This window comes from Epinephelus fuscoguttatus, linkage group LG20, assembly GCF_011397635.1.
Source record: "Epinephelus fuscoguttatus linkage group LG20, E.fuscoguttatus.final_Chr_v1".
In the NCBI taxonomy this organism is placed as follows: domain Eukaryota; kingdom Metazoa; phylum Chordata; class Actinopteri; order Perciformes; family Serranidae; genus Epinephelus; species Epinephelus fuscoguttatus.
The window spans coordinates 28,998,039-29,025,885 of record NC_064771.1 but is presented as its reverse complement, the minus strand read 5'-3'; the positions used below and the strand labels follow the sequence as shown (position 1 = coordinate 29,025,885).

The 27,847-nt window shown below is 41.4% G+C and overlaps 1 protein-coding gene across 2 annotated transcripts in view; it reads left to right on the top strand.

Moving 5' to 3' along the window:
- Positions 1-27,847, top strand: part of ttyh2 (tweety family member 2) — a 108,845-nt gene that overhangs the window by 68,031 nt on the left and 12,967 nt on the right. For both annotated transcript variants that reach the window (XM_049563143.1, XM_049563142.1), the window contains exons 5-8: positions 4,242-4,337; positions 14,646-14,718; positions 22,349-22,418; positions 22,557-22,612. In XM_049563143.1, coding sequence (XP_049419100.1) covers positions 4,242-4,337; positions 14,646-14,718; positions 22,349-22,418; positions 22,557-22,612 — 295 coding nt within the window. The remainder of the gene's footprint in view (positions 1-4,241; positions 4,338-14,645; positions 14,719-22,348; positions 22,419-22,556; positions 22,613-27,847) is intronic.

The window sequence follows — 27,847 nt, the reverse complement described above, 5'->3', positions numbered from 1 at the left end:
GGATGAGTTTTATTTTGCATGAGCCATGAGTAGATGCACGCTTCCTTCTGGGCGGTGATGAGGTTGGCAGGTGTAGATTGGTGGAAAGAAAATAGTTCCTACATGAAACTGCTCACAACAAGGTCTGTGGATTATCTTGAGTAACCGGGTCGTGATTTCCAGAAGAGACATTGCTGTCATGATGTCCATCCATCTCCGTTTTATATTGGCAAACCTGAAAATTAGAAGACACATGGCACAACAAGCATGCATCTAAAGCTAGCTCACCTAGCACCACTGAGCTCGCTAACGTTAGAGCTAAGCCGAGGAAGACGCTATTAATGTTTACAACACACACTGTCACAAGCAAGAGCTTCTCATCCATGAGTTAGTCTGAGTGGGCGGAAGTTCGCTGCATTGATCAGCCTCTCATTGGGCGGAATGAGCCACCCGCTGAAGTCCCGCCCAACCACCTTCGGTTGTGTAGCAGTTTTCAACACGTCCTTTACTAACTTTTGCGGTGTTTGATTTTGCAGGGATGTAGCCATTTTTCTGCCATGGTCGTGTCCTGTAGGCGATATTTTTGTGGGCGTGTTACAGCAAAACCTGTTTCCCTCTGGCAATATTTTTGCAAGCGCACCGTTGCTGTGGCACCGCCCAGAACGATTGTGATTGGTTGAAAGAAATACAAGCAGCTGGGGCGTTTTTTCTCCAATCTCAAAGTGAGAGTCGGCCCAGCCAGACTTTTCTTTTCTTGAGAAAGGCCTGGTGAGTGAGACTATCCATGAGTAGATGCACCTTTCCTTCTGCGCAGCGACAGTTCCCACATGAAACTGCTCACAACAAGGTCTGTGGATTATCTTGAGTAACTGGGTCATGATTTCTGGAAAGAGACGTTGCTGTTGAGTTTTCAAATGTATTTTTTTGGCGCTTTGATCACCACAAGCTGAGTGCCATCAAGTTACATTATATTGGAGAGAAGGCAGACATCTCTACGGCCGATATCTCCAACACTCGGCAACTCACACCAAAACAACCTAGACTGATAAATAGCACTACAGGTAAGAGGTAAAAGAAATTGTATTTTTAATTTGGGGGTGAACTGTCCCTTTAATATGTTCTCCTGTACCAGCTTTTGATTTTCTTTCTGTTTTGCAGTAGCTTAGCCCCTGCGGCGTGTAGCACAGTGGAACCAATTATACCTGAAAACAAATGAAATATATAATGAAAAATGAATGGGACGCAGATCTAAATCAAATATATTCAGAAACTATATTATAAAATGAGGCATTTTTGAAAAATCTCTTCACTCAATTTTAATTTTAAAAGACAAAGTCCAACAAAATAGCAAAGCCAGACGCAGGTCAGGTGGCCCCTTCAAGGTCAGACAAAGCTGCAGGAACACTGTAATGGCACTAAATTAGAGGAGTGCAGGAAAACGACAGATGCTTGGCCCAGAGCATGACATTAAATCTGTCTTCTATTAAAATGTCCTGCTTTTAATTCATTTTCTTTTCATATCAATTAAAAAAAACTGTAAAATTGAATTCATGGCAAATAAAAAAAGGAAAGTTGGGTGTGATTTTATGAGCTTCCTAACAGGGTCCCTTGGTGAGTGTGGCCCGGGGTCAGCTGGCCCATAAAACCCTCTATTGGTAGATACCCATGACCTCTGACCTCTCTGTTAGGAAGGCTGAATAAAAATGTCATTTCCATTATCATTAACAACCCTTCAAACTCAAGCTAGCGCATTCTGAGCTGTGTCTTTGCAATTGGGACTCAATTTCTTGAGGACATGTTCTTCTCTGACACACATATATGTAACCCTCACATCCCTACGTGTCTCCGTACTCAGTTTGACTCTAATTGGATTAAGACGACACAGACAAACACGGTGGCAGTGTCAGCCGAGAGCCTCCGTGCGCGTGTTGACATCCCAGCTCCTCGCACTGTACCCTGCCAAGAGGGGGGGGGGAGATGAAACGAGGAAGAAATAAGCAAGGAGGTGGTGGCGAGGGAGAGGAGGGCAAGGGAGAGAAAAGGGGGCTGAAAAGGGAAAGAGACGGAGAGGAGGGAGATTAAAGAGAGTGGAGAAAAGGAAAGATGGAGGAGAATGTGAGTGATGAGGAAGATGTGGGAAGGATGCTGTAGAGTGATGGAGACACAGATGGGCGGGAAATAAAATAAATAATTAAAAAGGAAAGAAGACTGAAAGTGAGAATGTAGGAGTGATGATGGGAAAACAGAGCTGCACACTGATGGAGATGAAACAAGTGAAGATGAGGTGACTTTAATTAGATGTATAAGTTGATAAATCAGAGCGAAAAGGTGACATCACTGCCCCTGTCCTCTCGTCTTCTTCACAGCGTAGAACATTCTGCCTTATGGATTCGAGTTCATCCATTATTAACCATCTGGAGAGGCTCTCTGTGTGTCCGGTCACAGACTGACCACCGCTCACACAACAGATGGGTACACTGAGGAGGGCGATGCCGGACAGGATTATACCCTCAAGCATCAACACACTCACACACACACACACCTCAGATGACAGCATGTGTCTGCTGAGGTGAAAATAAGTGGGACGCTCTCCTCTTGTGACTCCCACTTGTCATTTTCACAGCGATTTAATGGCTTCAGATTCATGTTTATTACAACTTGGGTTTATTTTGCTGTTGGTTAGGATTTTTCTCGTGGCACGGACGGCACATATGCAGTTTACCATAATGATGCTTGAAATTCTGAGTAAATTGTCAAGCCATACAGAGTAGTTTGAAGCTTTGAGGCTTCAGCTATAACGTTAACATTTGAATTCTAAATCAACGAAATATGTATGTCCATGTAAGCGGTGGACTCTAGTGTTGTCTGCGATGTCTTGATATGAAGAGGCCCGACAACTCTGACAGCAAGAGGTAAAAACAAAATCTTCCGTCAAATACGACCATATAACTCGAGCCCCTAAGTGACACAGGAATATGTTCGCATATTATACAATAAGTTTAGAGGAATGTCACTTACCTCTCCCATGGAGTATAACAGCAAATGGGGAGAGGTAAGGTGTTAGACTTTATAGGTGGGGTACCTCCAAAGGTGAATGTAGGGGTACATAACCTGACGTTCCACACATTGACTATGGCCAATATATTGGCTTATGCTTTCTGATGATCCAATGTAGGATATCCATTAAGGGGCAGTAAAGGAGGGGATCTAGTGAAGGATGTCCATGTAGGGATGGAGAAAAAGGTATGTATTTCAGAGAAGTGCAGATTCCTTATGCATTGCTGGGGGACACTTTGACACTCTGAACGAGGTCGGGAGCCGAACAAAGTTCTTTACATCTGAAAACGATTTCAACGGAGCAGAACAACTTTGCAGCGACCATGGACTGAATCAAACCCGAGCAGGAGGAGATGGGACGAACGAGAGTGCTTGAACTCATCCTGTTCGCACTCAGTCCCCTACAAGAGTCTACGATTTTTGGACTCCTTGCATTATACTTCCAGCCTTGTTCCTCAGAATCCAAGGTGTTCCCAGACCAGATGAGATATGTAATCCCTCCAGTGTGTTCTGGGTCTGCCCCGGGGCCTCCTACCAGTGGGACGTGCCAAGAACACCTCCAACAGGAGCCGCCCAGGAGGCATCCTGATCAAATGTCTGAACCACCTCAACTGACCCCTTTCGACACCAAGGAGCAGCGGCTTTACTTCGAGCACCCTCCAGATGTCCGAGCTCCTTACCCTGTCTCTAAGGCTGAGCCCAGCCACCCTATGGAGGAAACTCATTTTGGCAGCTTTTATCCACGACCTCATTCTTTCAGTCACTACTCAGAGCTCATGACCATAGGTGAGGGTTGGGACATACGTAGATGGACCAGTAAATCGAAAGCTTTGCCTTCAGGCTCAGCTCCCTCTTCACCACGACGGTCCGCTGCAGAAGCCGCACCAAACCACAGATCCATCCCACACTCAGTTCTACTCACATAAAAATGACCCCTCCAACCTCTAACGTGGTGAGAAATCCATAACATCAGTTGCTGTGTAATTAAAATTGCTAAGCTCAGATTGGAGGAGAGGTCTAGCAAACAGCCACTGGACTACAGCAGGCTACAGTGGTTTTATTACTAATAGGAATGAAGTAAAGAAACTACACCAGCAAGACCCAGGTTACAAGTGGATTTTCCCTTTAACAGAACTCCTCTCACTTTGCCAAAACACACTCTCACCAGCAGCAGTTTCATTTTCTGTCTCTGTCTGTCTCTGCAGGTGGCTCACCTACCTGCTGCTCCTCATCCTGGACCTGATCATCTGCCTGCTGGCCTGTCTGGGGCTGGCCAAGCAGTCTCGCTGGCTGCTAACCACGTGAGTCTAATCGGCCCCGTATAACTGAGCTATTTACAGAGACAACAGCTTTTTTTTTTTTTTTTTTTTTTTTTTTTTATTTACAAAGAGAAGAGGCAATCTGCTCTATGCTTTTTTTATGTGTGATTTTTCCTAAAGGCAGAGAGTGAGGAGGCAGGAGCAGGATAGATGAGAGGAGGAGTGGATTGGGAGATTAGCTGACTGAGTAAATCACAACTAACTGGGAGACATTTATTTAGTTTAAGTCACATTTGCGCTGCAGCAGCTGCTACAGACTCCATTTATCCAGATGTTACAACATGATGCTCACTCCTTCAAACTAAACACTACAATATTCCTTATCGATTGTTTTCCCTAACACCAGACTTCTTCCAGTTCCTCTGAGGTATAAAGACAAACTACATCTAAGAGTTTGAAAGCTTCAAACTGTAGTTTCTACCAACAGTGCTGCAGTTAAACACCCTCTCATCCACATCTTTGTTAAGCTGATGAAAATCATTTCATTTACGGCTGCAAAATAATCCATGCTGTACTTTATATTCATCTTTTGTACCAAACAGTAACAGCAGATATTTTAACAAAGAACAAGATGAATTAGTATGAGTTGGTGTAGACAGAGGGAGCTGGAGGCAGGCGCTGCTTCTCTTCTCATGGGAAATTGCCTGTGAACGAGGCAGCAGAGTATTGGATCATGTCCTTGTACAAACACTGCCCTGCGAGCCCTGCTGTATTTCAACATTTGCCTTTCAGCGTTGCCAGCGGTGGGTTGAACTTGCTCGGAGTGTTGCCGTGTCAATAGCTTTGCTGTACAAATTGGATTTGAGTGCTGTGGAGAGATGGGAGCGGAGCCATTTGATGTTATCAGCAATATAACTTCCTGATGAATGTTATTCCATTTTAACACTTGACCTGCTTTGAATGGCTTCAGACATGAATTACAGCCGATAACAGACGCAGCGTTTGGTTTCTCCGGACCCTTGTACAGGATGTCACATCAATTATTTAACTTTGTATTTTTAGACTTTTTTTCCATGATAAATATTTTATCGATTTTTTTTTTTTTTACCTTTTATGAGTGACAAGAAAACAAGATAAATAAATAAAAAGCACCTGCAGCGTATATTAACCTCTCAAAAAAAAGAATAATGTTTTTATTAATAATTGTTATTTGCTTTTGTTTGTATTTTTATAAAAAAAATCATATTTTTTTTTCTATTAATAATATTTTTCTTTTTGTTTTATTATTATTAAAACCACTACTTCCAATAATAATAAAAACAATTATAATAATTATTATATTATACTATAAAGCATTATAATAGTTATAATACAATGTCTATTATATAATATTATGTTTTATGTTATTGTTTTGATCATTATTAATAATATAAATAATAATACCATTTTTTGTTCATTATTGTTAATATAAAAAACAGCAATAATAATTGTTAATATTATTTTAATAATAATTATAATAACAGCATTTTTAATTTTTTTAATAATTTTTATTATTTATTAATTTGACTTTTATTATTTTATTATTATATACAGTATTATATAATATTATTAGTGGTGTAGTAACAGTAATATCATAGTAATATTATTTATAATAATAATAATAATAACAACAATAATGACAATTATATTAATTGTTAATATATTATATTATACTATATAATATTTATATTTATTTATTATAAAATAATATTTATTTTTAAATAATTATAATAAAAATATATATTTATATTATATTTTATATTATTTTCATTATTATCAGTAACAATAATATTAATAATAACAACAATTTTTAACTTGTTTTTATTATTATTTATTTATTTATTTTAGTTTTATTATTTTATGATATAGAAAATACCATGTATTATTATTATTATTATTATTATTGATGTTAAAGTATATTATGTGCTGTAGGTAGTTAACAATAATATAGTATAATTTTATTTATTTATTTATTTTTTAAAAGTTTCTTGGGTCTTAAAAAGGAGGGATAAAGTGCTGTAAGAAATTTCAATGTTAACAGGATGCTGACAGAATTAAGGCATAAAAACACTCCCACACATCATAATACACGTTACACTGACAGATTATATTATAGACCATGATATGTGCGGCACAAATAGTTTACTGCAGTGCCTCCGCTTTCACTTAATCTCCTCGCAGTATCTATAGCTTAAGTGTATCCATCTCCACTGGAATGTGATTTTTTTTTCTTACTGCTGTAAAGGAGCTTTCACGGGGCATGAAATCCACCCGAGCCTCCATTCATCCAGCCGAGCGTCACTCTGTCTCTCTCAATCAGTCAGTTCAGGGTGTGAGCCACGCTAAACTTGCCCTACTAACCACAAGCCCACCCCCACTCCACTCTCCAGCCCGTTTGCACTCACAAGATGAGTCAGTGTCAAGAGTGTCTGCCCTCCCAAGGCATGCTCTCTTCCAGTAGAGTGGAAGTGGTTGGAGGCTTGTGGGAGCAGATTACACTCTGGGGGCCTGCAGACTCTTCCTGGTGCTTATAAGTGGCTTGCTCGGTGTTAGCATGACACACAGTAACAGCTTAGACAAGAAGATACGCCCACTGTGAGAGAGGGGGAGCGATCCATAGACCTCGCTGTCAGCACTTCTTATCTGGATTTCTTTTGGTTTGTTCTTTTCTGTATGTTGCTGCTGTATCTTTCAATTTGAGCACCGCAAACAAACTTCCACCCCCCCGCCATTATAGTGCGCTGACGGCAGAAATCTCAGAAACTAACGTCTGGAAACCCGAGTACACAACACGGCATCTATCGGGTGAACTGAACCTTAAAATGTCATCATGTAAATACAGAGCAGGGCCTATTTCCGAGCTTAGTGCTATGGATTGCGAGATTGTGTGTGCCCCTCATGCAGAAGGAAATAACGGAGAGAGGAAGCTAATTTCCCTGGATGACAGAAATAATTTGAGCTGTCATGAGCAAGGACGTACACCAAGAAGAATTGTCATTTAACCAAACAAAGCAAATGAGTGGGATGCGCTGAAATTACAGTGATACAAAATTGCAGCATTGATAAGAAAGGAGAAGGAAAAAAAAGTATTTAGTGCCTGGGGGAAGCAATCGGTAATCGAAGCTCTGTGTAAAGTAATAAACAGTTTTACAACAGAAGTTTGAGTAACCTCAAATGCCGAAAGCACCAATAGACTAAAACTCTGTAAGCCTGAGGACATCGAAGCTGAGTTCAGCAACTAGTTTTCCACCTGTGCAGTAGAGCTTGCAGATCAAATATCTGCCTTCTTGATAAAAATATTGTAATTTATGCAAAACGCTGCTTTTAGTTTGAAAGCAGATAAATAACCTGATTAGAATAAAAGTCAAGAAGACGACTAGTCTAGACAGAATCCCACGAGGCAACCCTGGCTTGTAGAAATTACTCTTAGATACATCTGCAACAGCAAATAGAGTTTGAGCTAAACACAATAAAGGTTTGACTCGGTTATTCAGAGGTCTTTCTCATACATATATGAAGAAACACGTGGTTAACCATCAATGGGTTAACTGTCGTATGCATGTCAGTCTATAGGATTATTTCGCTGGTCTTCACTTTAATGCACTGTGCACCACCAGGGTTTGGTTAGAGTTAGCTACTGGTGCTGTTCATTCGGCTAAGGAGTGCTCCAGGAATGAGTCCTAAAACCTGGAAATGAGTTAGCATTTTAGCACTCCCTGTTTCCGTGTCTTGAAGTCAGTGTCTTTTTTAAAGGTTTTTTTGTTTAATGCCTGAAAAAAGGTCTGTGGTTAACACAAGGCGGTCACATTATGTTCTACGACATATAAATCATCAGTAAATACCCCACTCGTGTGGTGCCTTGTTGTGGTGTCAACCGTGGTGTAGTTTGTTTATAGCCTAAGGTTAGCTTTTTACTTCTGGCAATTGCATTTAGGCTTCAAAATTCATAAAAGTGCCCTGGTAATGTTAACTATGTCAGCTCTGTTAGCACCGTTAGCAGTGTCAGCAAGGCTAGTGATGCTAACATAGCAGCCTAACAATACTAGAGGGGTTTCATGGCTCAAAATGAACGCACTTATTCATCACACTTTCGTGGAGACTGGAGAGTGTAAACCATGTTTCTACAGCAACGCTGTCCTGCCACCAGGAAGGCATTACCAACGGTAATCACCCAGTGTTACCGCATGTTAACTTGGCTAGCCGATTGTCTGTCAACGCCAACAAAAAATATAATAAAGGCAAGACATATACATCACAAAACATTGAAATTTTATCACCTCTAAATGGACAGTACTTTGAAATGCAGCGCTAAAGCTCACTGAGTCAATGGAGCGTGGGCTAAAAGCAATATCCTATTTTGCATATTTTTTTCTTGAAAATGAAATGGTAAGTCATGAGAATGAAATTGCTAGTCACCGGTTAATGGGTGTCAGGCTATCAAAAGCTGCATCAACTAAAACTGACATCCCTAGTTTTAATCCTGCCAATAAAGGATTCAGCCCCTTGGTTCATAATTGGCCTGTCCAAACTAGACAAATGTATTTATGATGTGCCACAGGGAAATGTACTTGGGCCTTTATAGTTCTGCATATATACAAAATAAATGACCTTCCAGGGGAGTATACTACGTGCAAAATCCATATGTATAGAGATGACACAGCTCTTTAATATTCACCGAGTAGGCAGGAGGGCCACAGTCCAGTCAAATCCAGGTCACAGCAGGTTGGGTATTTGGAAAAAATACAGAGATGAGAGGCAGGCAGATTAATGATTGATTAAAAATGCAGCTCTTCAAACTGTGAAGAGGTGGCACAAAGCTCTACAGTGATATCACACAGAGGCAATGCAATTACTTCTAATATATAGTCAGCACACACACCAGTAATAATTGTGCTGTTAAGAAATGGTGAACAAACTCAGAAGCCAAACACTCATTAATTCAGTGAAGTCCGCATGTAGAGTGTTACCTTGATAGTTAAGAAATTCTGCACATCAAAGTTACAATCGGCAAGGAAGTTGTTATGATTTGCTCAGGACACACAAACACAATATAATGAGGTGCGTTCTCAGTTAGTCACCAATAGTCTCTGAGATTACAATCACAAGGCAGAAGCTGAAATTAAAACATGAGAGAAGATCTGAGAATTATGACTAATTGGCATTTGCAGCATATTTCCAGTACGTCTCTAGTGTTTCTGCTTTGAAGGTCACAACACTTTTATATCACTTAGGTTTAACTGACACATATAACGATGGTTTGCATAATGATGTAAAGAGCCATCACTATCCATATCTTCTGCATAGACTCGATACAACAGCAGCAAAAAGCTGTATTTTTCAGTTAAGAGGAAGAGCTGCTTCCCACACTGATTTAATTTATAGTGACTTGACCTCATCCTTGGTGAGTGCATCATCTGCCCTGCTCATTGGCCCCCGTGACTTTTTCACTTGATGTGCTTTGTGTCATGTTTACACCCGATTTCCTGCTACTTCGTGGAGCTCAGTGAATCCCCTTGGCTCACCAGAGCACAAAACCGAATACAGCCTTGCTTCGTTTCTGCCGACACTGAGGCAGCGGTCAGAGGGCACTTCTCCTTTTTGCCCAGTCACCCAGTGTCATAATAGTTTACAGAGGCTCATGCAGTCTAGCATCACACACCCTGCAACAACAAACTGTCAGATAGACACGGCTTGGCAGACACATAGGGCTAATGTTCCCAACCTTTTTGGCTCATGACCTTTTAAAACCAGTTCAGATGAAGAGTGATTTTTCCTGCTTGGTTCGTCTTATTCGAGAGATTTTTGAAAGCCTGATGAGGTGAAAGTAGGGATGTCATCGATTAATGGCCAAAAACTGGTTACGCATGTCGTCTATAGGTTAATTTTGCTGGTCTTACGTTTACTGCACACCTCACCACCAGGGGTCTGGTGGGAGGAAGCAGCGCTACTTATTCGGGAATAACCGCTAGTTCCGCCCAAACAGGTGTGGCTCTTTTCACAACAACACAGACACAGGTCTCTCAAATAGGTGTTTATTCAGGCAGTTCTCTCTCTCTGAAGTACCTCCTTCTTGTCACGCCATGAAAACTACTTTTAAAAATATCCACAACAGAGAATGCATCAATACAGCGTGCGAAATGTGACATTACAGAAGAGAAAACAAAATGGCGGTCAGAACAAACATGAGAAACAAAGTGGAATAAAATACCTTATTGGCTGCATGTCACAAAAAGAGTTTCCTAAAGTCCTTCAAATGTCTCTCCAACCGTATTTCCGACTATCAGCTTCGGCCTCAGACATTTACAAAACAAAAGTCGAGTCTAGTGAAACATTTTTACGTTATTTAGTTCATTAGTTTGGCCACAGAAATACAGATGAGTAAACACTGCACCAATGCCTTAGTAACTTCAACTCTTGTAATCATGTACATTTTACTATATCATTATAATACATCAACTCAATCACAAGATTTACATTTTAACCTTAAATGTGTTTATGTATTTATTAAATTATGAACTTGGTTATGCATTGTGCACATTTTAAACCAAACTTCTTCAATAAAACCTCCTTTAGCATTGTTAACTTGTTAGCTTTGTTAGCATAGCTAGTGGTGCTAACATAGTTAACAATGGTTACGGGATATGCGGCTAAAAAGGGCTACCTGGGGGAAGACCAGAGGATGGACACAATACTTCTGCAGTACCGCCGCCCCGGTTGTGGCCATAGACTGTATAAGCGGCACATTGTCGCCCAGTCTGGTCCCCACTGGTTAGCTAACGTTAGCCTTGGCTGCTAACGTTAGCTAACCAGTGGGGACCAGACTGTGGGCAGTGGCACTATGTTTCTGCATGTTAACATGGCTAGCCAGCTGTCTGTCAGCAATACCAACAGAAATTAAAATAAAAGGCAAGACAATTACAACACGAAACATTCAAATTTCACCACCTCTGAATAAGATAGCACTTTGAAAGACAGTGCTAAAGCTCACTGAGTCAACAGACTTAAAGGGAAGGCTTTCTGTATTTCAGTTAAGGGGTGTCAGGCTACCAAAAGCAACATTAACTGAACCTGACATCTCTAAGTGAAAGTATTCAATATTTCACAAGAAAAACACATGAATTAAAAAACAGGATTTTGTTTTCTGTTTTTTCCCTTATCCTTTTGAAGATCTTTTGATCCCTCAGATCCATCCCAGAGTCCCTGACAGATAATGGCTATGCTGGGAACCACGGCCACAGACATATGTAACCTATGCAGACACATACAGACGTTACTGCGGTAAACCACACTGAAACAGTAAGACAGTTGAGCAACTTTTGCATCTGTTCTGCTTCCTCGATTTTAAATCAAGATACAGTCTCTGTGAAGCCTTGCTCTCCTTCCCGTCTACTTCCTTGTTAAGTGTCAGGGCTCAGGAGGGCTCTGTATCAGATGGAAGGAGGGAGACAGACTACAAGAGTGAAAAACTGATAAAGAGGGGAGGCAGAAGGCAGAGAAAAGATAGGGGGGAGAGGGGTGAGGGAATATAGAGAGCAAAGAAATGGAAAAAAAGATAAAGGAAGAATGAGAACAGAAGTGGTGACTTGTAAGTTCAATGTTGGGAGTTCAGTATCTGCTCAGCACATTGTGAATTGGATTAGCCAGGGAGCTGGAGTGTGTAGAAAGATGGGACCTTGACATGCATACCCAAATTATATATAAACACAGGTGACACGCTGTCAGGGGAATATCTGGAAAGTGCCACAGTTGTCAAATCAACAGGAGGTTATTGGATTATTCCACCTAACAAGAGCTGATCCATGAGTGTTCATTTTTTAATGGGCATTGATCGTCTTCTCTCCTGTTGCATACGCTCAGACAGGTACGTCAGCGCTCCCCTGCATGCAGAAACGCTCACCCAAGACCTTGTCTCTGAGGTCATTTTCTGACATCATCAGGGAGGGAGCCCACTGTAAAACTAAACCACATTTTTATGTCCTCATGAGAACAGGCACCCACCCAGGGGGTCGTAATCGAATGTAGGCCAGAGGAGTGGATGTGCTCGTTCCTCGGTACATAAAGCCACAGTGCTGCAGCTGCATGTTGAGGCTGCAGAATAAACCCCCACTGAAAAAAAAAAAAAACATGACCTTTGACTTCTTCTGCTGATGACAGGACAGTGAGATCACCGCTCCCAGTCCTCGGGGGCTCATGCTGTTTCCTTTCAATAACATAGACTGTTATGAAAATAGCTCCATTTGCGTCACTGTACTCCCTCTGTAGGATGCTGATAACCATATGAACTTTGCAAAATTGCTCTTTTTTGTGCATTATTTTTAAGATTGTGCATGGATATATCATCTGTATGTATCACACATTCTGACCTGCATCGCACAGCATGTTATTTCTTTGTCATGTCTTATAAAAAGACTGATTCAAAGTGGCTATGATACACATTTTTATATTAAAATTGGATCACGCCGCTTGTGGTGACGAACCCACAGAGAATTATAAAATTGCCCCCCTGAAAGTCAGAGATTCAAATCCTCACTCACAGACCCCTCAGTCGACTGAGTTTCCTTCAAGTCAAGCAGTCATTTTGTTTGCTTCTTTCTTTTTTTTGTCTGTTAGTGTGCAGTGTACTTCTGGGGGCGTTTTGGTCCCCAAATTTAACTGCAGAGAGAGTGCTCCTCGCTTTCGCGCTTTGGCACAGGCAGCTGCCGACACCGAGGCAGCAGCCTGGAGGAAGAGAGGCTTTGCCCAGTCAGGCTCTGAGATAATGTTATCTTCTGCCCTCTGCTCAGAAGTGGTGAATTTACAGCTCACAGCAAAGTAATATGATACAGTCACTGGCTTTTGTTGGATATGTAGTGTCCACTAAATATGTTGTTGCACATTTCCTAGTTCTCGCTAGCATAGTTAGCTTGTTAAATGTCACTGTTACCCTGAATGTCCTGTTGAACCCTGTTCAAGCTCTCAAACTCTGTATGAAAACAAAGGAATGAATGAATGGTGCAGTGGTTAGCATTGTCCCTTCACAGCAAGAGGGTTCCTGCTTCAAACCCAGGTCGAGGGGTTCAAACCCTAGGGGAACCCTTCTGTATGGAGTTTGCCTGTTCCCCCCATGTCAGTGTGGGTTTTCTCCAGGTGCTCCGGCTTCCTCCCACAGTCCAAAGACATGCAGGTTAATTGGTGACTCTAAATTGTCTGTAGGTGTGAATGTGAGTGTGAATGGTTGTCTGTCTCTATGTGTCAGCCCTGTGATAGTCTGGTGACCTGTCCAGGGTGTACCCTGCCTTTCACCCAGTGTCAGCTGGGATAGGCTGCAGCCGCACTGCAACCCCCAACAGGATAAGCAGTTACAGAAAATGAACAATGAACAGCCAGATCTGATGAACTGAAATAGTACATAATTTACTGTTAGGGTTATCCGACCATTTATTATGGTATTTTTATGAATCAAACTTGAAAGTGAAGCTGGAAAACAGTTATTTTTGATCAAATCAATTCATATAGTGACATGTAAGTGACATTAAAAGAGTGTTACAGTTACCTGGGAAGTAAAGATGCTACACAAATGTACCTAAAACGGCCAATTTTGGAAATTCCGCCTTTACATTCCTCTACTAAAACCTCTCTAAATTTGCTCTGCTTCCTTTTATTAGCATCTGTTTCTGCATAGGTAATATTCACATGTTGTGATGTGGTTTGCTGGAGGTTGTGGGCTGCAACTGCATAATTCCAGGTGGATATTCACTTCAAATGTATACAATTTTGTTAGGTGGAGTCTTGCATTCATTCTGTCTCATCTGACCCAGTAACATACTGAAGTTTACACCTCTGCAGCAAATCTCACAAATGTTACCTTTATTATGATACCAGGATTATTCATATAGACCTCGTAGTTGCAATAAAAATACCCAATTAGTTTTTAGGCATGTGGTTAGTGGTTAAAGTAGTACTATTTGCTCCCTCTCAGAGAAAGATAGATCCCATCCCGTGAACATAGTAAAGCATTTAGCAGCGAAAATGTTGGTTTACAGCAAAATAGAGCTAAAAGAGAGTCAATATAGGACTGACATTAATTAAGTGGACACAAACACAGCTTCAAATGAACGATAATGTTCCTCCGCATCTGTCAGTTTGCTTCTCTTTACTAGCAAGTTTGGTATATGAACTTAGAAGTTGATGATATGTCCATGTTGTGTTTAGAAATTGTGTCTGTTGCTACCAAGTGACCAAAAAAAAAAAAAAAAAAAAAAATCAGTGACTGTAGGTTTAAATGACAAACCCAGTTTAAGAGGGAATGCTTGTTGCTTTGTGTCCCTGCAGGATGATGGTGTTTGGAGTGCTGACGCTGGTCCTGAGCTGGACTTCACTGGGAGCTGACCTGGCCGCTGCTGTGGTGAGCTGCTTCGCCTCCTCACCCCTGACTGACAGGCTTTTCCCAATATAAACTAGTGTAAACTGGTCTGCAATCAATTCTTGTCGTCCCTGACAGTGGTGATAAATTGCTTCAACTACACGCACAGTGCACTTGAAAAATGTCTTTGAATGTGTGGGGGTTAGGGAGGAGAGATCATTATGCACTGCTGCACATGTGCATAATAAACCTGCATGTGTAAATGGATTTATTTTAAACAAACCAAAATGTTAACACAGGGTGCAGCTGCAGTTGGTTGCATTTGCATCAAGACTTTTTTTATCCAAAATATTGCATGTATTAAGTGTGTAGCTGCTCATCAAGGGTCTTTCTAGCCTTTCTTGCTTAAATTAATATTTTAGCCTTCTTAGTGAAATGTGTGTGAGTTAGAAAGAGCCCTTGCAGCCACGCAATGTCATCTAAAAGCGCGTTCCCACTGCCCAATCTCAAAATTCTTTTGATCTTGGTTTGTCTGTCACCTCAAACGCTTTTGATCTCTGCCATCAAACGGCACATCGCCTAAAATAGACCGACAAAAGAGCAAAATCCCAAACGCAAATCTTGTCAGCTTCATTATACGAGCCTGAATAACTTGATTTAAAGTCAAGGATTATGACAACAGGAACTCAGTTTCAGCTTTTAAAGCCTAACATGCTGAATAGGTGAATAATGCCAGTGTTTTGCACTATTATGGTCCCCAAAAGAGCACCCCACACAAATGTTTGAATGACCTTGAGGGTAAGCATTATAGTGATGTGTGGAAATAGAGAGATGCATTTGAGAGAATATCAGATATGAGCGCTGGTGTTTGACTCACCTGCCTCAGGCGTGTGTGCTGTTTTTCGCAGGTTTGTTGGATGTCGTGTTTTGACTCGGAGGCTGTAGAGGATTGTTAACATGTGTGAATTTAAGTTGGAGATAATGAGCAGGGGGTAGAACGCAGCAGGAGGTGCGATCGGTTACAACAAATTAGTCTCTGGTTTCATCTACCCTTTTCATCTACCGGTATAATGTCTGCTTTACAAGTCTCCACTCTCTGTGGTCTACACGTGCCTGATCAGTGGTTGAAATCCTGGTGGATTCCTTGTGATGTCAGTGCTATGAAACCAATGCTTACAATCTAAATCCTGCATGCATGCAATGTTTAATATGCTGCAAAATACAGAGGGGGCTCTTTCTCTGGGGAAGATGAATATTCACTGCAAATGTCGTGGCAGCTCAGCCATTAATTACCTACTGTAAAAATGTGAGAGTTTGGGCGGAGTGTGGCCCTTTAAAAAGCATGAAAGCACTGCATAAATTTCATGGTAATCCCCCCATTAGATTTTCATACTGTTTGTGTACAGGCGGGCATTGTTGCCTCTAGAAAACAGTGCAGGAGAAGTCAGATAATGAGCCGTCCTTTAAAGACGACGAATATCTGCAGCCATCAATCCCAAGTGATCCAAGCAGGGTTCATTTTCACGATTTGTTTTCCATGACAAAAATGAGAAGATGACAAGCTAAAAATGGATCATGAAAATAAAAACCAAGACAAAATCTGTTTCATTTCTGTTGACAAGACAAGACATGACGAAAGTGTGAGTGGTGCTATGGGACATTGAAAGTCATCACTGTGCTTGAATGAGCGACGGGCTGGCAAACTCCAGTAAATAGTCTACACCAGGATGTTTTGCTAGTTAGCAAAAATAACACACACTGGAGCAGCATCAAGGAGAAATTTGGACCTTATTCATTCTTTTATTTTCCGTAACTGCTTATCCTCTCAGGGGTCATGGAGTGGGGGGCTGGAGCCTATCCCAGCTGACATTTAGCGAGAGGCGGGGTACACCCTGGACAGGTCACCAGACTATCACAGGGCTGACACATAGAGACAGACAACCATTCACACTCACATTCACACCTACGGACAATTTAGAGTCACCAGTTAACCTGCAAACTCCGCACAGTACGGCTTCGCCACTCAAACCAGGAGCCCTCTTGCTGTGAGGTGACAATGCTAACCACTGCACCACCGAATTTGTACCTAGCTTGACCAAATAATGGCAGCACAGACTCAACCAAAAAAAGGCCATATAGGTCATCAGGGCAAGCAGCTTATTTCGACCCATATTTACATTTATTGTTGAGCGGCGACCTTTTGTGGCCGTAGTCATTATGACGGGAGTAAATGAGGGAGTCAGGTGATGTAGTATAAAGAGCGACAAAGTCCTGTGTATGTATAAAAAGAATTGGATACAGTGTTGGAGGCAGGGCCCCATGTTGCTCAGTGGCACAGGAAGCCAAAAACGTTCGACTCTCCAGGTGTAAAATTAAAAGTAGAACAGGAGCAATTGAGACTTCAGCTAACTTTCAGCACTCCGCTAACTTAAATGGGAATTAAATTATTTAATCGAGCAGCTTTCGTAGACTTTCACAATGTTATTGGACCAAATGGATCAAAACTTGACAGTGAAACGAGTCATTTCGTAGAATATGTGATGCTCAAAAACAACGTATCCACTGCTTTAAAAAATGTAAGTGTATGGTAAAAATGTTTTGGGCCCCATGGCTGCACATGACGGACTGGGAAGTTGTAATTCCATGGTTTGACCACAATGTCAAATTGGCTTAAAAGCCTGGCGCTGTTCAAAGGGCTTGCAGGGTTGGCGTAGGGAGGAAGTCTGGTTGGTTGGATGGGTCAAACAAACACAGGGCTTTCACCCAAGAGAGCGCTGTTAACATCCCGTGTAAAACCAAACGTCAACGCTGACTTATTTTAAGTATGTACCGTACATTTGTAACAACATTAACTTACGTAATTTAGGGTAACTCATGTACATCACTTGAATTATATAACATTATCATCTTAATCCAAACCAAGATGTTTTTCCAAAACCTAACCAAGTAGTTCTGTTGACTTAAACCAACTACGTACTTTTGTTAACTGCGAAGATTTCATGACGACAACCATGTGTTTAAAACTGATACCATTAGCATATGTGCCTGTCACTGGTACTCTCCAATGATCATATTTGTCATTTTAGGAGTCATTGGTAAATGACCTATTCTGTGGTTTTGGTATCAGGATGTGTTGAGTAATGGTCACAGGGTCATCAAAATCATGGGAAATGATCATCTGGTGACCATAAATATGCAAACCAAATTTCATAGCAATCTGGCCTGTTGTCATTAAGATATTTTCATTCAAAACCAAAGTTTGTTGTGTTGTGGCCACTTGATGAATGAAAGAAGATGAATGAAAGAAATGACAGATCATTCTTACATGTCGTCCTCTCAGTGTTGTAACAAAATAACGACATTTACGTCAACCCATTATGTAACCTGTCACGTGGTGTTTGGTTGAGCCTGACCCTGACCGGACTGCATGGTCGACTTTGCCTGAGAGCAAACACAGCGGCTTAAAAAGGCCTCATAATGACTCAGGCAGGGATAAAACCAGCTGTGAACAAGGCAATTACATGATCAATCTGCAGTGGTTCCTTCATACATCATCAGACATCACATCTGTGTGAATGATTTTGTGTGTTTGTGTACGTGTGTCTTCTCAACTGTGTGTTAACGTGAGTGGTACAGGCCTGCATATGTGGAGTGTGTGTAACTTGCTTGCATGAAGGTTAGACAGACACTGTGTGTGTGTGTGTGTGTGTGTGTGTGTGTGTGTGGTGTGTGGATGTGACTCTGTGACTCAGTATAGTCTGCACTGCTCTAAATACCAATGACACATTTCTTAGCCATCTACCTACATCATACTCTGTAGGGCTGTCATTTGATTAATTATTTAGTCCATAAAAATGCTTCAAAATAGATGTTTTTTTGTCTGAATAATAGTCTAAAACTCAAAGATATTTCAGTTAAAATGATATAAAGCAGTAAGAAGCAACAAATCTTCACATTTGAGAAGCTGAAACATGAGAATATTTGCTTAGTTAAATTACGTAAACGCTTAATCCATTATCAAAATTGCAGTTAATTGCTTCAAATTTCTGCACATGGAGTAATTGATTAAATGATTAACTGTGTAAGAAAACACAAACCTAAAGTGAATCAGTGTGGAAGCTTTAGTTGAAGCTCAAATTTCTTAGGACTTCTCTGTATTTCCTGTTTTTTCTTTCAGTATGGTTTAACTCAGACTGTTGACACCACTCATCCATTTCTGGGGGCTTTCAGGGGCTGCAGACTGTAGCAAACACTAGGCAGGTCATCAGTCCACTGCAGGGCTGAAATAAATTGACATTCACACCTTTGGGCAGCTCTCCACATGATCTGGCTTTAATGGGTTTGGGCTGTTGAGAGGAAGCGGTGTGTAAGCAAGGAGAACATGCCAGCAGTGGTGACTACTTGAGCTACATCCACACTTATATGTAAGGATGGGTACCGGACTGTGTACTTTCAAACTGTACTGACCGAATAATGCTCAAGTTCTGATTCACGTTATATCAATCAGTGCCAAATTTCCGTACCTACAAGCACACCTGGATGAGAATGACAGGTTCAGACAGGAGGTGGAAGCACCGCAGAGTGACCCAAGGCAGGGAAGCCACCCGCAGGACTCTGTGGCCAGCCTCCCAGCTTTGGGGCGCTTCATGGCACAGACAACAAAGCTCCACGTAGCTGATGGGTGCAAAAGGAGGCAGAAGTGCTGCGAGGTGCCCCGAAGCCGGGAAGCCAGCCACAGAGCTTCATCGGCTCCCCAGCAAAGCCAAAATACCTGCTCTATTTCTTTTCTATTTTGTTTTAGAAATGCCTGTGATTGTATTTATTAAATCACGTACTTATTCTATATGTTTGTGAGTTGCGACAAATCACATTTTTGTTAAAAAGTTACAGAATTTGAGGTACTTGCACCTTTACTGGAATCAGTCCAAATGTGAACAGTACCCAACCCTACTAATATGTAACGTCTCCGCCTTGCTTCCGCACTACTCCGGCGTTTTGGTACACTTAAATTGGTGGTGGTTTGGTTTGAAAACTGTGGGGTTGTGTTTTGGTCTGGACAGGCAAAAACTGTGAGTTTTGAAAATGTAGGCATCGATTTTTGCTTCCCAATTCGGTCTTATCAATCACAACATGTCAAGCCAAAACTTTATAGCTAGGCCTCTCGTGTGGGCACTCCTTGCCCATTGCTATACCTTCCTCTGGCGATAGATAATGCTCCCTGTGCCACTGTTGCTGTATTTGCTTTGGGCTGCCCCTGACTAAGAATTTTCCTAGTCAACCAACAGTCCTCATTTAGGGCCATTAGTCGACTAGTCGCCTGCATGTTAACGATATTAATTTAATGATTAAATGATATATTTTGGGCGGGGCAACACAATGGTTTGAGTTGAAGGTGTGAGAAAGAATAGTATCAGTAACATTGTTAACACTGTGCTACATTACAGAGAAATACAAAACCGCACTAATGAACCTTCATTAATATAGGCCTATGTTTTATCTACAAGTGCACGTCACACACTGAGCGAGCCGCCTGTTAATGACGCTGTGGGCTAATGGGCATGTAGCTACTTCCATGTTTCAGATGATACGTACGATGATACGGAGTTTACATATCACCTTGGGTTCGTCCTTCACCTTCTCAAAATGATCCCACACTTTGGATTTCCTGCCCGACATGTTATTAACTAGCCTGTGGAATAACCGCAGGTACCAGCCCTGGAAATTAACCTGACTCCTGTCTGACTGCTGAGCGTGGACACTTCCTGTATCTGTCCTTTCAAATTAAATTCCCTCATGGTCCCGTCATATAGGTTTTGATGCAGCACCTAATAGAGTTTCACGCTTTTTGTTTTTTCCTGCGACCAATGAAATCTTGTCAGCTAATGACCTTTCTGTTCGACTCATGTTTGGTGGACTACTAGGGGGCAGCCCTACACTCTGCATACAAAGATGGTGTCTCTACTTCCTCCCACTGTACAAAAATTAAACCAAAATATCCCAGATATGGCTGCGGCCATCTTGTGCTGGTTATGTCATTTGAAGCCAGAATCTGAGCAGCAACAACCTCCGCGGTGTCAAACTCCTGCGCATACACCCATCCGACCATCGCAAGCTGCACCAATGACAGCAAGCGCATCAACTGGCACACACAGCTATCAATCATGATGTCAACCCCCCTATTTTATAGCATCAAATAACTAATTAAAACCAACGTTATCAGAAAAATAAACACTTGAACACACATCAACATGATAAGAACTGGTCCCATCTGCTAACATGGAGGGGACAGGGTTTATGACCTTACTGCAGCCAGCCACCAGGGGGCGACTGAGATGTTTTGGCTTCACTTTCGTGTTATCCATCTTTATTGTACACGTTGGCGGCCCAAGCAAAGAAATTTGTGATCTTAGTTGTCACCATCTCCATAATATCTTTCATAACTAAGCCACTAACCACAGAGCAGATAATCTTCCTGTTCACATCAGCAAGTCCAAGCCAGTGTACATTATTGGTCGAGTGATGTGCGTTTTCAGGCGTGTGAGTACGAAAAGTAAGCTTGTGTTTACAGAGATCTTTTTTGCTTTAAAATGCCCTTTTAAAATGAAAACACACTGGTATGGATCTGGCTCTCACATCATCCAAACACACTGCTGCTGCCTTGAAGTGTCTGAAAATCACTGCAACACTTTGTCTGACCTCCTCCACCCTCGCTCAGGGTTGAACTTGTGAAAATGTACTTGCCAGTGCAGCCAGTCTGCTTTGTCCCACTTAAAATGAGAGCAGGTCTTGTGTCTGCATTGTTATGATGTCAGACAACCAGCACGTCCAGAGGAAAACTGCACGCCAGTGTGGTGCATCAGTGTGTTTGTTTGTCTTGCTAAGGATCTTCGCTTGTGGCTTCAGTCTGTCGTCACAGGTGTGCATGTCAGATGATTTTGTACTTTGTTTTGTGTGTCTGCATCTTTAAACTGTGTGTTTGTAGGCTACAGTTAAATGAGTGCCTTAGTACACAATAAATGAATGCATAACGAACGCACCCCTTCACAGAGCTGTTAATTACAGACAGCGGGTCGTCTGCACTCTCACAGAATCACTGTTTTCATTTCAGGAATTCTAACAAACTTGCTCCTGAATTGCAGAGCTCCTCCGTATAAACTAGCTCGGGTTTACCGAGGAACTCAGCTCGCTGTAACTCGTCTGTGTGCGGGGCTCATTAGCGTCCCCCCCCCTGAGAAGGTTAAGCTACGCGCAGTGTGTTTGACCTGAGCCCGGGGGACATTTAACATTCAGACAGCGCAGTTTGGAGGAGACTCCCCGCTCCTCACTTTTGTTATTTTGCCAAGGCAGGTTTCTTGTTAGTACTGTGCGCTGGGGTGAAAGTGGTTGTGAGTGACAGAATTGAAAAGAATTTCTGTCTAGACATGTTGGAGTGGATTTTAAATGCAGCTTGTATTTTTTCGTGTGTCACAAAGTGATAAGAATGATGTCAAAAATGCTTTCAAAGTGCTAATGAGCTTTTAATGTCAGGTGGAGTATTTGACACAACGATTCTTTCCTTCACTGAATGCCTCTTTATCAATTTCTCTTTTTAACCTCTTCATTTCAAGAACCACTCATTCCTTTCAGGTGATTTCTGTTCGCTGCTCTCACACGTCTCCTGTTTTTATCCCAGGGAACGAGTGATTTCTGCGTGTCCCCTGACAAGTATCTCATGAGCCAGACAAAGGGCATCATCGGCACTGGTGAGTCAACAGTGTTGCATTAATGGAGTTGTAATTACGAGAGCGTAGAGCTGTGGCCATGACTGTGCTTTAGTTAAGAAAAAAAATGATGGTTTTACTATTTAATCAGCTTCTTCTGCCTTTTTGTGTGTTCCACAGATATTGTTCATTACTACCTTTACTGCAACCAGACTCTGTCCAACCCCTTCCAGCAGGTAGGAAACACGAAGCTTTGCTGCTCCTACTGAATGTTGACTGATACCAGCATTGGTTTGTTGATTTACAGGTTATTAGACGTCACGTGTCCAGGTTAAACAGCTTAATTTAGATGGAAAAACACTTTGTAGAAGTCTATAAACAGGGCTGGTAGCTAACCTGTGGGCAGGTCATTGATATTTTTACTGGGAATTTGGAGAGTTAACATTCTACAGTTTTTGTGTTTTAATAGCTGACTGCAATATGTTTAGACTCAGTCTAACTAAAATAGAACAAGTCTCTGTTTGTCTGTCCTTTGATTTTTTCTTGACAACCGTTCATATGATCAGCTTCACTGAATGAAGGGCAGTGTCGAGTGTGAGTTCTTGAGATCTATGGGACAAATTTGTTAGTGGTACTTTATGTACACACTGTGTAGTGTATTGACAAGGGACCCTGTGATGGTCCGACAAGCTGTCAGAGTAAGCATGGAGCCCACACTGTAACTAACTGCACTCCCTGAAGGAATATTATCATATTTTTGGAGAAATAAAAGAGTGATTCCAGAGAGAAGCAGACAGAGGGGTCTACAGTCTGTGTTTGAAGGATATATCCAGGATGTCAAACTGACTCAGCAGCAACAACAGGTTAAAAAGACAAAGATAGTTAGAAGCTAAAGCCGAACTATAGGCTACAGATCACAGTGTAAAAGTGAACCACCACAACACTGCTGATCGCCACACAAGACAATGAATATAAAGGGAAACTTTGCTGATATTGAACCAGCTGTGTGGCATCGCAGTGTGTGCAGATGAACCGTGTTTGGCTTTGCCCCCGTACTGCTGCCAACACCCAGACCTCAGCCACCAGACGGGCAGGGATCTCCTTGGTAAGTCAAACACGTTCATGTGATGCCACAGAGCTGGTTGAATATCAGCAGAGTTTCCCTGCTTCCCTTCACTGGTCTTTGTTTCACTGTTATAATCATAACAAAGCAAAAGCAGCATGTGTATACATTCAGTAGGCTATATCTTCAGTAGCTAGCTAGCTAACCCTACACTTTGCAGGGTTTGATTTTGGAACAGGGAAGAAATGTAGATCTTTTTCCAACCTCTCCAGGCAACAAGTATCATTAATACACGACGTGCCCCAGGGACAACATTTAGCTCCAAATCCACAAAACCAGCCTGAAAATGAAGGAAATCTGAAACAACTGCATTAGAGTTAATGGAGAGGGGTTTTTAGTTGATCAGATCAATGGATAAGAGGAGCAGCTGCTGCAGAAATGAGTGAAAGCGAATTTTCAGACTCAATGCAATTGATGGTTAAGTTTCCCTCACACTGCGCCTTGGTGTTCTGCTGCTCCATATGTAGCCAGACTACACTCTGCACTCTGAGAGTGTGATTTAATGAATAGCTTAATGGTAGAGATATTCACCCACAGTGCTTCTAATTAACGGTCCAGCTCCAAAAATAAAAAATCAATACGGGCCGGCAGATGTTGTTACTGTGGCGGGCTGATACAAATAAATCAATGTATGGGAAAGAATGGAGAAGAACCCCTAATGTCTGCAAAACAGCATGATGTTAACATCCACACAATGTGATATTGTCAACCCAAATTTTATTTCAACCAAAATGTAACATCCGTCTGACATATGTCAAATCAACGTCTGGTGGCAACTGGAAGAGGACTGAATTTCTACACCAGAATTTTAGTCCAGGCAGTGTGAAGAAGGAACATCATTTAAACCAGTGGTTCCCAACTGGTCCAGCCACTGGGTCCAGATTTCACCTTAGTCATTAGTTCAAGGTCCACACAGTTTAATGCATTCAGCGTCATACTTGCGTTTGGCCATGTCGTCGAGCTAGTTTGCTGTCTTTGTTAAGTAGCTGACAATTAGTCATTCACTCTACAGTGGGAAACAGCACTTCAAAATTACAGCTACGCGTCAGAAATTCACTGTACTTCAAAATAAAGTGTATTTTTTACAAACTTGTCATGTTCACAAGTTACTTGCAGTCCATTCAGAATGGACCCACAACCCACCAGTTGGGAACCACTGATTTAAACCTTTATTTTGAGATGGAACATTCACAGAATTACTATTAATAAAAAAGGATATGAATTATTGTTAACTGATAAAATAAAATATAAGAAATCCAAATAATTAAGGAGGTATCCAAAATCCTGGCCACGACCCTGTGTTCAGGCAACCATTGTTTAAACTGCATTTAAATGACTGTATCTGAATGTGAAGCAGATCCTCTCTACATATTGAAAAGATGGTTTTATGTAATCCAGACGTTTTGAAACTTAAATGTCCAAACATCCTCTGACTTGTAATTCATGAAATCAGCGCTGGATGGGGAGTTCATTGCTCTGCCCCTCAAGCCTCATATTTGTCAAGCTCCTTCTCTCCATCCAGCCCTGTCTGTCTGATTTACATCCTCACTTCACCTCACAAGCCTGGCTGAACGTTACAAAATTACAAAGCATCCAACGCTATCTCCGAGGCTGTCACCATCATTTTTCCCTCCGTCTCTTTCTCCTGTATTACTTCAGTCTTTGGCATTTATCAAGCAAACAAGCCAAACTGTTACAAAACTCCCAAACAGACGCTGTGAAATTGCAGAATATATTAAGCAATTTGGTGATTCTCCGTCTTCCCTATCTTCTGAGGTTCTGCGAGGTTACTACTGCGGGTCACATCACCGAATTCACCACTGACATCAGTCAGTGGTAAAGTCAATTTCTACGAGCTCTGGCCCTGCGGAGCTCAGATCTTATTATCTGGCTCTCGTAGACATGCCCCGAGGATAACAAGAGCGCAGCAGCAGCACAGGGCAGACAGCCGTCACCCTGCCTGGTAAACAAAGTCAGCACTCGTTTCTCTGCCACACACATAACCAACAGGTGCAAAGTTCACAAGCGAGCTGCCAGATACAGGGATTCACACTGATTGGCAAACATACAAGCTCCCTCTTCTCTGCCTCGCTCTCTCATGTATTCTCAGCCTCAACCTGCAGCGCTGCCCTGTACTTCTACCCTCCGTGCCCTTGTATTTCATCGCTCTGGGGCATTACTTCTTTCCACAGCTCTTTTTCTATTCTTATCATCGTCATCTCCTCTCCCTTTTCTTCCTGTCCTCCTCCATCCACTTTCTCTGCCTCCTATTTTTACTTTATTTGGCCCAGAACGAGCTCGCCCAAGCTGAAATAAAAATCTGATCAGGCTGTGAGATTGTGCTGCAGAGAGCAGTTTGACCGCCGACAGTCGTGCAGATCCACAGAGAGAAAAAACGTCAGATCAGAGGAAAGCAATTACATTTATGGATGGTCGAGGTAATTGACCATATCCTGTTTCAGTTTAACATTGTACCACAGGCCAGGGGTTTCCAGGCTGCTCTCGTTAGGTTGGGTGACTGTGAAGATACAATTTTACTTTAGAGATGTGACAGATTAATTCATTTATGGTTATGCTCCAATGTTAATTGAAAAAGAGGCACTGGGCAGAAGGTGCCGTCTTTCAGGTGGGTTGTGATTATCCACTTACATCGTACTGAGTGTGGAGGATTACTTTGCCCCCTGTTGGTGGGAACATAAAACCACAATGATGACTCCAGCTATAGAGGACTGTAATGTAATAACTGGATATTATTATATCAGTTTAAATCAGTTCACTGACCTACAAAGCCTTAATATATTAATTTATTTGGTCAAAATTGAGTTAAGAACAAATTAAAGGTTTTCCTCTCCTGTTTGGGATTTGCTATTAAAGGAAAGCTACACCCATTTTTAGAATTCATACATGTTATTCCTGTGGTCTTAAAATTAAATCATTATTAGTTAAATGCGATAAAAAGATGGGTAAGTGAGCCGAGGGAACAGCAGAAGAGGCGGTTGAGGAAGAATAGTTTAAGAAAATAGTTTAAATGTAAAATTAAAGGACATTTCTGGTCGTTGCAAATCTATAGTGTGTTTAGCATGCCATGAGGTAGCAACAGAAAAACTTCACCAAAGTCAGTAGGATACATTATATGGGGACCATGAATGTCCCTACAAATTTTTGTGCCAGTAGGTGTTGAGATATTCTAGGGAACAAGTGAAAAGTTTGACTCGAAGGTAACGCTACAGGTAAAATCATGGGATTATAAAAGTCTTAAAGGAAAACTACACCCTTTTTAAAATTCATACACGTTACTCCTGTGGTCTTAGAATTAAATTAGTATTAGTTAAATGCGATGAAAAGATGGGCAAGTGAGCTGAGGGAACAGCAGAAAAGGCAGTTGGGGAAGAATAGTTTAAGAAAATAGCTTAAATGTAAAATTAAATGACATTTCTGGTTGTTGCAAATCCATATTGTGTTTAGCATGCCATGAGGTAGCTACAGAAAAACTTCACCAAAGTCAGTAGGATACATTATATGGGGACCATGAATGTCCCTACAAAATTTTGTGCCAGTAGGTGTTGAGATATTTTTAGGGAACAAGTGAAAAGTTTGACTCGAGGGTAACACTACAGGTAAAATCATGGGATTATCAAAGTCTTAAAGGGAAACTATGTCCATTTTCAAAATTCATACATGTTATTCCTGTGGTCTAAAATAAAATTAGTATTGGTTAAATATGATGCAAGATGGATAGGTGAGCTGAGGGAACTCCAGAAGAGGCGGTTGAGGAAGAATAGTTTAAGAAAATAGCTTAAATGCAAAATAAAAAGGACATTTCTGGTCGTTGCAAATCTATAGTGTGTTTAGCATGCCATGAGGTAGCTACAGAAAAACTTCACCAAAGTCAGTAGGATACATCATCTGGGGAACAAGAATGTCCCTACAAAATTTTGTGCCAGTAGGTGTTGAGATATTCTAGGGAACAAGTGAAAAGTTTGACTCGAAGGTAACACTACAGGTAAAATCATGGGATTATCAAAGTTTTAAAGGGAAGCTATATCCATTTTCAAAATACATGCACAGGAATACATACATGTTACATACACATACATGTTATTCCTGTGGTCTAAAATAAAATTAGTATTAGTTAAATATGATGCAAGATGGATAGGTGAGCTGAGGGAACTCCAGAAGAGGCGGTTGAGGAAGAACAGTGTTAGAAAATAGATTATATGTAAAAGTAAAGAACATTTCATAGTGTGATAACATGCTAACAATAGCAAATTAGCTACAGAGAAAGTTCACCAAAGGCGTTAGAATACATCACTTGGGGACCATGAATTTCCCTACAAAACTAATTCAG